Source organism: Xenopus tropicalis, chromosome 3 (assembly GCF_000004195.4).
Source record: "Xenopus tropicalis strain Nigerian chromosome 3, UCB_Xtro_10.0, whole genome shotgun sequence".
Taxonomy (NCBI): Eukaryota; Metazoa; Chordata; class Amphibia; order Anura; family Pipidae; genus Xenopus; species Xenopus tropicalis.
In genome coordinates, this window is record NC_030679.2 from 78,516,634 (window position 1) to 78,528,705 (window position 12,072).

The following is a 12,072-nucleotide window of genomic DNA, read 5'->3' on the forward strand; positions in this document are numbered from 1 at the left end:
TGTAAATGGTGCATGGTATTTTATATCACCCATCTATTTATATTGTTGAAATTTAGAGCCAATTAGTAAACCGGAAAATTAAAAAAATGCCACTAGGTGTATATACAGTATATGGAAAAATTAAAAAATTGCCACTGGGTGTACACACTTTTACACAATACTGTAAATATATTGTACAATGCATTGACATACCTTGTTGTTTTATAATACATGATAATAGGCAAACTGTACAACAAAATATTGAGCATTTTTAGTAACATATTATTTGTCTTTGCTTTAAAGGGGACCTGTCACCTTAAGAAATAATTCCAAATTGTTTTCCATTGTGTTTGTCAAGCAAAATAAACTTTACTTACACTGTATAAATTATTTTAATCTTATTTTCTTCAGCCTTGGAATTCACAATTGCAGCAAGCAGGCAGGCTCCATTTTGTGAACACTGTTATTAAAGCAGGCATTGCATCCTGCCAAAATCTTGTTTCTGTGCCAGTGGGGAACCTGATACCCATGTCCATGCACTGATTACATAGTTACATGGTGAGGAGGGAGGGGGAATGTGAGGAGAGCAAAAACATCTAAGAAGTTCTGAATTGAAAGTGAAAGTAACTGACTGCCCCACCCCTATGCCTAAGGCATAGAGGCGGGGCAGGCAATATATGATTGACAGCTGGGACTTTTAAATGCTTTTATTATGGGTATGGATGTGTTAATAAAAAAAAAAATTGGGGTTTCTTTTTTAATTTGAAAAGGGCTTTTATTATACAGCTTTTTATGTCTGGGTGACAGGTCCACTTTAAGTAAAACAAAAACATCTTAACTATTTGTTTGTAGTCCTTTTATACCCTGTGCTGCTATATTCTATAACAATCCATCTTAGTTAAATTGTTCTTATTTTTACAGTGCATTGTATGCAAAGAAGGTCACATGACAAGAATCCAAAGAAACCACAGAGAATGCATGAACACATTTGTACCGGCGATTAGAAGGTTTTTATTTATTTAAATCTTGCTTCGTTGTACCAGCGTGACATTTGTACAAGTTTTGGGTCACAATGCCCTGGAGCTGTACATGACAAACTGTGTTATGTAGCTGTTTGCATGGCAATAAAACTCTAAAGTGATGTGGTGCAAGATTAACAGTATTGATTAACACAGTTTGTTCAGAGAATTATGAGGTTCCACCTCACATAGCAGTAGTACATAGACTATGACTGTATATGATAAAATAACAGCTGATACAGCTCTAATATTCTTTATTAATTAGATTATTAAATCATAAATTACATTCTCTATTAGATCACAGCTAAATGTCAGATAATGCCCAGTCTATACATTACAATTCTGAGCAGGGCTGTGTCAGCACTATATATATATATATATATATATATATATATATATATATATAGTATGTTGCAAGAAGACAGGCACTCATGTATAAGTAGGTCCAAGGGAGCCTGGGTGCAGTCCCAAAATAATAGATGGAGTAGCTGAGATGTTGATTTGAATAAACGCCTCTACATTTTCTGTAAGACCTGTGAGTGCGGACTCTCGCTACAGCTACTCTATATATATATATATATATATATATAAAAAAATTACAGGAAGCTTTCTTAAATACAAAGGAAAATTGGCCTTGTTTAAAAGAAGGAGTTATCTTTTTTTCTGTGACCTTTTTATAGAGATGTTTAATTTGACAATACATTTGACATGGAGTTGTCATATTGTTTGCCATTATCAAGAATTTCCATTTCTAGCTATCCTATTTCACTTCCTGGAGTTAGCAATAAGTGCTGTAAAATGAGAGGTATTTACATAACATTCCCTTCTGTGATGTATATTTCTACAGCTTGAAACTGAGATTCCAAACATTTCTAAGCAGAGAAGGCATGGCTATACATACATCATAGGAATTAATTTATTAAAATAAAAATACTGGAATATGCTGTGGTGTTGTGTTAGTTAGTTGTAGGTGTTTAGGGGTACAATCTAGTTTGGCTTGGACACAAAATGGGAGATACCAAAAGAATGGCTGATGTGATTCAGATATTATACTTCAATTTTCCAGTATGGTACAATAACTAATTAAACACCTGCCAATAATAAATATCATAACCTTCCTGGGCACAACATCAAGCATTGGCCTAATTTTAGCCTTTTATCTTTGGGCAAGTTCTCAACTTGGAACTCAAAGTTTGAAATAAGAATTGGCAGGGCTTTGGAATATTACATATTTCATACCTGGGTTCCTAATTAATAAGTAGATTTTTTGATTTGACCACTAAAAAAATGGCAATAAAATATCTTCAAATTCTTTGTACAGAAAGAGACAGAGAGGCAGGTTTGTCAAAATGTGATTTTGCCACAGAATAATTCACCCACTTTCTATTCATTCCTATGGCATTTTTAAAGGGCATTTATCAATGGGTGGAAGTTACCGAGTTTACCATAAATGTGGTTCTAAGAATAGAAAGTGGGTGAGTATTTCTGTAGTTTGCTCTAATTTCACACTTTGATAAATCTGCCCCTATAATATATAGTTTATATAGATATTAAATGTATGTGATAGGAAAAAGTATTTTTGTGTTTTTCTGGACACCCTGAGTTTGGGGTATTTTTAGATTAAGTGAACAATTTTTTGAGAGCTTATGTTTTTATTTGCCAACTGATGAGAGTTCTATTACTGCTAAAAGAATGCTTGGCAACCATATAAACACTTACAATTTCTACATAACATCATGTTAAAATAAATGCTAGTGATGTGAACACAAATGCTGAATTCTCTCTAAGTGACTTTCTCTCCTTGATATGACTTTTTAGAGCTAGTTCTGCCATAATTATACACATTCCTTTACTAAATGGCCAAAAAATGGATTTAGCTTGTGAACTGGGGCCTAAAAGCATGCTGGGAGAGGCAAATCGGGGGAGGACTTGCTGCTACAAACCACACCAGTGACACAAGAGACTATGCACCAAAAAGAGTACATATATGAACAGCTGAGCGAAATGAACCCCACTGAGTTCAGGCTGAGAATATTAACACACACATTGCTTTGTCAGACTAAATAAAAAAACCTAGTTGATAGTTAATTGCCATTGAGCTTTGTCTATAGTACTAAAAAAAACTGGGTACAGTATATTTTATTTTTCTGTTACACAGTGATATTGAATCAATAAAACAAAAGCCAAGAGGCAGAGTGTGAGTGGGCACTTAGTACATGACCGAAAGTCCTTGAATCATTGATTATAGCTGAACTGTGACCCATATTTAGGCACTCTGTAAACATAGTATTTTAGAGGTAGGACTATTTTACCTGTAAGTCCCCCATTAACACACACAATGTATAATCCTTGAACTAAACAAATGGCTTTCATATATTAGAATCTTTGCAAACTGGACTGAATACACATCTTGAATTGAATCATTTTGAAACATATGGCTAAACCATGTGCACAAGGTTTAAACTGTTTGTAGAATCATACTAGAAGAAACAGGCAGGCACATCTGGGATCAATCAATTTGTTCAAAAAAGCAGCTTGTATGTTAATAAAAGTATAAAAAATTTATTTATTCCATAAAAATAATAACAACTGCAACAGCCTTACGCGTTTCGTACCTACCAGGGTACTTAATCATAGTACCCATAGTACATACAAGCTGCTTTTTTGAACAAATTGATTGACGCAAAAGGGATCCCAGATGTGCCTGCCTGTTTCTTCTAGTATGATTCTGCATGACTCCCCAAGCTGATGGTCTAGGGCATGAGCACCTGGACCCACCTAAGTAGGGGGTAAGATTCTACTTCAAATACGATGTTTCTGTTAGTCTGTGAGATCCATATATATATGTATTAAACTGTTTGTAACCTAATGCACAACTGAAGACACAGCTCAGCAGAAATTACAAATGAGCATATAACCACTTTGTTCAGATGAAATGGTTTTGTTATGGGAAATGTACTAATTAGTGAGCTGTAATAAAATTGCTATAATTATTAATCTCAAAACATTTGCGTCAGCAATTCTGTTAAGTACTTTAATATAGCCCAAATTTTTTTTTGAATTATTCATCATAAATAGATTTTACCCCACAAATTAAAACTGAATGGATATATCCTGGAAACCAATTTACAATTAGCAATAATGTTATGCAGTATGTTTATGGTGAAGCACTGAAAAAGTATTGTACTTACGCCTACTTTCATAAATTGCTCTTGATTTTTCATATAGTTCATAGGGGTCAGGTTTTCTAGGGTCAAAGGCCTCTGTGGAATCGGGAAATGAACTCCTATGTAGCATTGGAGCAAAAGGGACATTTGGTGGTAAGGAAGGTGCTGATAAACTAGTCTGAGGGCTTCCTTGGTTTTCCCATCTTTCCATTATCTGAAAAAAGACAATTTTTTACATGAGGTCCATCATTATCAACAGTTTCAAACACTATGGGTAACACCCCTGCATACAGTATATAGCACTTTAGCAATGAGGGAACTGAGGCAAAAGTTTTTTAAAAATACATTAAAGGCACACTGCTCTATAAGTTACATTAGTTAATATACATGAGCAGCAACCTATGACCTATTCTTTCACGTATTAGCAAAGTTCCACCTACTATACTGTGTTCAAAAGAACTTGCCAAAATACTAATTCCTGAGCTGCCCTATCAAGAGAACCAAAACCCAGTGTTATACAATATACTTACAGGCTTGGAACTTTTCCACGGAGAAAAGAAACCTGTTTAACATGGAAAGACAGAATGTTAAGTGCAAGAAATAGTATTTTGATTTTTATATTTTCTAACCTACCAAATCAGTTTTAGTTTAAAAAAACAACATAAATGATAAAAACAAATTAAAATAAATAAGGTGCCATAAATATTAAGCCTAGTTACTGGGACTCGGGAGAAACATCAGGACTCATTTAACCACCTTTTTTTACAGATCACCAACTAAATTCAGTTAAGACCAGACACATCTTTTATTTTTGCATTGTTTTAACCCTAGTTTTGCTTTTAATGTTCATGTTACCAACTCTTTTCCTAGACTTTACTTCTTCGATGTAAGCACTATCTTTATCCCTTCTACACCCTATTTTCTTCCTTTCTTAAACGGATCACCAAATATAACAGCATGTATATTCAGTTCACAAATTAATTTGTTTCCTTGAAAATGTTGATAAAAAGTATTGAAAAAATTGTCTAGTACAATATGCTTTTATAGTGGAATTGTTCAATAGGCAGCTTAATAGAATTTTATATTTCTAATAATGAAGATTTAAATAGGAATGAACATACAGTACATACTCTTGAACAACATCAGTTCTGGCAACTTTAAGTAACAGGTGTAATGTTCTGGACCTAGACTAACAGATATAAACTGGGCAGAGACTCCACAATTAATATGAAAAAAATGTTTACTGCATAAACTGACATTATTCAAAATACAGCAAGTATAGCAAACATAGCAAACATATATCATCACCAACAGCATAAATTCATCTAACCACAGGCTAAGGTGAAGACTGCAAATTAATAAATACTAGCCCTTAATAAGAATATAGTCCATGAGCCCCAGTTCATATATGGAAGAATTAGCACTGGCACTCTGGAGCTGTATACGGGACAAGCCCTTTAAAAATCTTTATTACGGAACTGCCAGTTCCGTAATAAAGATTTTTAAAGGGCTTGTCCCGTATACAGCTCCAGAGTGCCAGTGCTAATTCTTCTATACTGAATTTTGGGAGGGTGCCGATCCCTCCAGCAGTGTGCACCGAGCGGTGAAATTGTCAGGAGAGCCGAGGGTGTGCGAGTTAAGGCAATTTTCCCCAGTTCATATATGCCCATTGGCATTCCATGCACAAAAATAACAATGTTTGCATATTGGTTTAACCCTTAGGCTACATAACCCCCAAAGTGGCTTAAAAAACATCTCCCCAAATATTTATACATCCTAACTCTCCTGGCGATTTCAAGATGCAAAGAATATTTTTTAAGTTATACAATGTAGCCCTGAAAGGCCACAGGAGGCTCAGTTGGCTTAGCTTTGCAACTGATGTTTATATAGACTGACTCTGCCTTTACTTTGCATTAATCAGACCTGGAGACTTTTTTTCAGCTGCAGGCAACTGCCCAATTAAAGGGCTATTTGAACATGGCTCTCTTTCCTCTGTACTGTACCAAGTTTCTTTGGTAATTTAGCCTTTGTTCTGTGTGCAGAGTATTCCTACACTGTAATTATATTATTAATACTGATACCCTGCTTTGACCTCTGACCTGTTTAACAGACCTGCCACCTGACATCCGCTAGTTTGTTGTATAGACTTTCCTTTTCAGATTGCTCCCCCTTACCACATATTTGCTACCATAACTACTTCTGACTCAATAACTCATTCTGCTTTTTCTACATATTGGTTTTGGTCTTCATCTAACTACTACCGTGTATGCTCAAGGTTACGTAGCGCATAGCATTCCTATCAGTCAGTACTACACCTTGGAATATCCTGTCATATTGATTTCCTAGTCAGTGTCTCATAACTCCACACATATAAAAACCCATGAAAAGAAAGCAGATATAATAATGATATATAAGGTGGTTATAGATCTTGTTACTTTTTCATGTTCGTTCCCATGGAAATGTTAGTTCCCATCTGTAGTGCAGATTCGATCTTCTCTTTGTAATTAGTCTAAGATCACAGCATACATCAATGTATTGCTTATTTGTTTACTGATATGTCAGGAAAAATATGTCCATTAAAAAATGTTCTCATAAAATTGCAAGAATGTAAGCAATAACATTTAAAATCTGGCAATAGTATTAATGTAGTTAGAAAACTTGTTAGAGCAATTGAAGTAAGCATGTAGCCAATTAAGTGAAACACATTCAAAGTAGTGGTTGAGATGAGTAACCCTTTAAAGACTATATGCCCAATCCAACAAACTGCTCATTAAAACCACTCTTCTAAACCCAATAGAAGGAAAGGGATGGGTAGGCTCATTACTTTATTCCCATGATGCAAGAGAAGACATGATAAAACTGATGCGATTCAAACCCATGACCACTCCTTTCCACCAAATACTGAGGCTTGTGAATCCTCAATTTACACAGATTGGTTAGCGAACAAAGGGAGGGGTTATGCTATAGACTCTCTGTGGCACTATGTAAAAAAATCAAGGTTACACTTTTTTCAAATCTTTAGGTTTTACATAGCAGTATGTTAATTACAGTCATCTGCTCTTAATTCGTATTATACACAGTGGTTTTCTAAAGCTTGTGAACCCTTAAAAGATTTCTATATTTTTATATGAATGTGACCTAAAACATCATCTGATTTTCAAACAAGTCCTAAATGTAGATAAAGAAACCCTAGTTAAACAAATGAAACAAAAATTATTATATCTGGGCATGTATTAATTTAAAAAAGAAAAGAAAGATCCAATAACATATCTGCGTGTGGCAAAAGTAAATGAATCATGCTCTCTGTATTGGGTGTGACCCCCTTAATATATTATATACACTCATGTGATCAATCTCAACAGATTCAGATTCTACTCATGGTCACCATTCAATCCATACTATTAAAGGAGAATGCAAGTCAAAATTTAAAAAGCATACTGCCCAATAGTCCTCCTATTGTTTAGTAAAAACGCCACACTTTTGGCTCACCTAATCAAATATTTACTCAGTCACATTTACTTCACATTTTCTAGAACAGGCAGCCATCTCTAAAAAGGTATTCTCCCTTCCTTTCCCTCCTTGCTTCATACTGCACATGTGTTTCATTCCCTCCCCCCCCCCTCCCTTCTGCCAGATCCGCTTCTGATTGGCTGGTGGGCATGTGTAGCTCAGAACAGGAGACGGGATCAAGTGTCAGGAACTGCAGGGAATCGAACCCTGGACTTGGTGCTGGACTGCAAGTGCACTTGCTTAGTGAGCCACAGGAGGCTCCATGAGCTCCATGAGTGCTTTATGCATTTCCACCAGTTTTGCTTATGTCGCAACATATTTTGTTTATCACATGTGTGGCTGCTTTTCTAATTACCCACTCAATCATCGTTCCTGCTGAGCTATGTCTTGCCACTTCTGATTCCTGTTCCCTGCCTTTGCCCTGCCTGATCTCTGTTTGGTTCCCCAATTTGACCTCTGCCTGATTATTGGATTTGCTTGAACTCTGCCTGGACTGACCTCTGCCTGCTCACGGATTTACCTATTGCCGGACTCTGTACCTTACCTTACCACAGGCTTGTACTTTACTTTTATTTTTGTTTTCATTAAACTACCCATTTTCATCTCACTTGGCTGTCTGGCCCTTTAAGGGAGTTCTGGGGGTTATCTATACAAAGGCTCCTACCTGCTGGTCTCTCGCCAGAGGCCAGCCCTAGGGATGTAGCGAACCTCACAAAAAAAGTTTGCGAATCCGTTCGCGAACTTCCGCCAAAAAGTGCGAACTTTTGCGAACTTTGCGAACCCCATAGACTTCAATGGGAAGGCGAACTTTAAAAACTAGAAAAGCCATTTCTGGCCAGAAAACTGATTTTAAAGTTGTTTAAAGGGTGCCACGACCTGGACAGTGACATGCAGGAGGGGGATCAAGGGCAAAAATTTCTCTTAAAAATAAGTTGTTGACACAGCGTTGCGTTTTGTGCTGTAAAGGGCAAAAATCACACTAAATTTCTAAACTTGTAAAATAAACTGCTTTAAAAACAAAACGCCGCAGTAGTGGATACAGAATATATTATTGCTGGTGGAAAAACATCGCTCAGGTGATTTTATTGCAATGCAATGTCACTACTATGTGTAACGTGTTTGGTGCACTACTATGAATAACAGCAAACAGCACTGGACACATTAAAAAACAGTAAGTTAAATAAAAAAAAAAATAATAATAAAACAAAAGTGATCTCTGGTTGGTGCTGGGGGTGAACTACTAGGAGCAGCACACCAGTCCCCAACACAGCTAGACTAATAGCACTGGGCTCTATAAATTACAGTAGCAAAGTAAAAAAACACAAATAAAAAAAATGATGTGAATGTATGGTTGGTGCTTAGTGCACCTACTATGAGCAGCACACCTGTCTCCAACACACACAGATGGAGCTGCAGTACACAATGAAAAGAAGAGTAACAGTAATCAGAAAATAAAAGCAGTCCTTACAAGGACTATTGGGTTACAGCAGATGAGATCAGCAGGACAGCTGTCCCCAGCAGCTACATACAGAGCAGTAGAAAGTAGATTACTAGTCAGCAAAGCTACCTAAACTGTCCCTCAAACCCCTGCACAGCTCTCTCCCTATGCTAACTCAACAAGCACACACAGGCAGAATGTAAAATGGCTGCTGGGCTTCGGTTTATACAGTATATGGAAGGGAGTGGTCCGGGGGTGGTCCAGGAGGGAGAGCTGCCTGATTGGCTGCCATGTATCTGCTGGCTCTGGGGTGAGAGGTCAAAATTTGGCTCCAGCTAAGGCGAACCCAAAATTGCGAACATCGCTAAAAGTTCGCGAACTTGCGAACTTGCGAACACCCGATTTTCGTGCGAACTAGTTCTCCGGCGAACAGTTCGCTACATCTCTAGCCAGCCCTGACATCAAGTTACACACATGCTCAGAGAATAGGAAGGCTGCCGCTGGCAGCCTACAGGAAGGACAGAGATTTCAGTGATGTCACTGTAGTCTTCACACTGCTGTAGGCTGCCAGCACCATATCTCAGAGAAGCAAGCAGGGATCTGGGAATTTAGATATACACTAAGGTCTTAAAAAGAATGCCTTTAGAATTACTTTTAATGTATATTAAACTTTCATTGTCCTTTAACACTAATAACAGTGACATATCTTTTCCTGCTTACCAGTGCCCGTGCCTTTTTTGCAGCAGATGGCAAAATTTAACATCCAAAAGTGTCTGGGCCCTGTCCCCTGTGCCACCCCAGGGTATTGGGGACAGCTGTATTGTAGTTACCCCACTGCATAAAAAGTCAAGTATATAAAAAAGTTCATCATTCATACTAGTCTCTGGTGGTATTGAAGCAATTTTGCTCCAATCTTTCTTACAACAGTGCTTCATCTTATTGATGCTTCAGAATAGTCACTAATGAACATCTCTTTTGTGTTTGCACTTGTGTGGTTGAAGCCTGGACTTGAACTTGGTCATTCCAAAAACCTTTTTTGTTGCATCATCCAATTTTGGTCAAACTTTTTTTCTTTGTCAAATAGGTATACCTCCCGTCTGCTTACTTTAAAGATAGATCTGGGTGCGCTTCTGTATTCTATTGATCCAGTATTTTACACTAGCAATGACTGCAGCTCAATCAGGTCCTGTGACTGTAAGACAATTCTATATCATCCCCAATGACATACCTCCCAACATTTTCAAAATGGAAAGAGGGACAAAAACAAATTTTTTTTGGACCATGCCCATTTTTGCTACAACAACCCCTAACTACCACTCCCACTTGACAAAACTGGACAGGTTATTTAAAGTTTGAACACATTTCTGGGGGTTTTGGGGTCCTGTTTTATGTGTTATTACAGTTTTACTGAAAAAGGTGAAATTGCCCTTTAAGCTGCAAGTCTCGGTTCCCCCAAGAGACCTGTTTAGCTTATTAGTTACATTTGTATCTCAGTGCAGGTGTGGCTTTTTACCTTTCTGGGTTCTCTGCCAAAAGTCCACTTATTTAATCAAAAGTGAGAAACAATGTTTCTAATGCTCTCTACCAAAAGCTACTTTTTTAATTAAATTTGTATCTTTTTTTAGCATTCAGTGCAGGAGATCAAAGAGAAATGAGGGACTTTTCAGTAAGAATCCGGGACTGCGGGCTGAGCTGTCAAAAGAGGGACTGTCCCACAAAAATCAGGACAGTTGGGAGGTATGACACTATGGTCTACTGTTTGTAGTGCCATGATCTTTCACATTCTGACAGAGGTCTGCAGGTCCCTGGAGGAATGTTTGGCTTATATGGGATTTTTAGAGCATTATTGGAAGCCCACTTTTGGTAAGTTGTCTTTAACTGTCTTGAAAGTCCCCCCTTGTAAATATTCCTTTTCACTGTACTTTGATGGATTTCAAAAGGCCTTATAACCCTTCCCTGACTGAGAGAGCAGTAAGATTGTTACTCACTTAGCTTGACTTAACTGAAACGGAAGGGTTTTTTTTAAATTCACAAATCCTGCCTTAATGTTGGCTTTAGTAATTATTGAATAGATTATTGAATAGATAATGAATAATACATTATTAAATACATGACATTATCTTAATTTTAGGATTTGGTAATGGTCTAATTATTGCTAGTACACCACTATACACTATTTTGCCAACAGTGACATAGAAATTGCAGACAAAAGTATATAATACCCTTAGATTATCCCCAGATGATTTCAAACATCTATAAAATATAATATGGCTGCAGTATACAATTTACAGCCTAAATTTTGAATTATGAATAAAATAAAATGTAAAAATATGAACACTTATGACATTCATGCTTTGTTTTAGGAATCCAATAGATACATATCTTTGTAACAACAAAACTATAAAAGAAAAAATATGTATGTTTTTAACTAATTTGTTTTGGTCACAGGCAGGGCTAAGAGACAAATAACATAGTTACATAGTAAAGTTAGGTTGAAAAAAGTCCATCAAGTTCAACCCTTCCAAGTGAACCCCAGAACACAACCTATCTATATACTCACATACTGTGCATAAACTGTATATACCAACATCAATAATAACTGTAGATTTTAGTATCCCAATAGCCTTACACATTATACCTGTATAATCATCCAAACCACTCTTGAAGGCATTAACAGAATCTGCCATCTCTGACATCATCACTAGGAAGGGCATTCCCCAACCTCACTGCCCTCACCGTGAAAAACCACCTACGCAGCTTCAAATGGAAGCTCCGTTCCTCTAATCTAAAGGGGTGACCTCTGGTGCGCTGATTGTTTTTATGGGAAAAATGAGCACCCCCTATCTGCCAATAATCCTCTCTAATGTTCTTGTACAGAGTAATCATGTCCCCCTTTTTCCAGAGAGAACAACCTTAACCTTGACAGTCTAACCTCATAGTTTAAATCTTCCATCCCCTT

The 12,072-nt window shown here is 36.9% G+C and overlaps 1 protein-coding gene across 7 annotated transcripts in view; it reads right to left on the reverse strand.

Moving 5' to 3' along the window:
- Window positions 1-12,072, reverse strand: part of magi2 (membrane associated guanylate kinase, WW and PDZ domain containing 2) — a 451,931-nt gene that overhangs the window by 66,947 nt on the left and 372,912 nt on the right. For 6 of the 7 annotated variants that reach the window (XM_031897512.1, XM_031897514.1, XM_031897511.1 and 3 more), the window contains 2 exons: window positions 4,696-4,727; window positions 4,190-4,379 (listed from right to left, as the gene is read on the reverse strand). In XM_031897512.1, the coding sequence (XP_031753372.1) occupies window positions 4,190-4,379; window positions 4,696-4,727 (222 nt within the window). The remainder of the gene's footprint in view (window positions 1-4,189; window positions 4,380-4,695; window positions 4,728-12,072) is intronic. The other variant, XM_031897513.1, reaches the window with a different exon arrangement.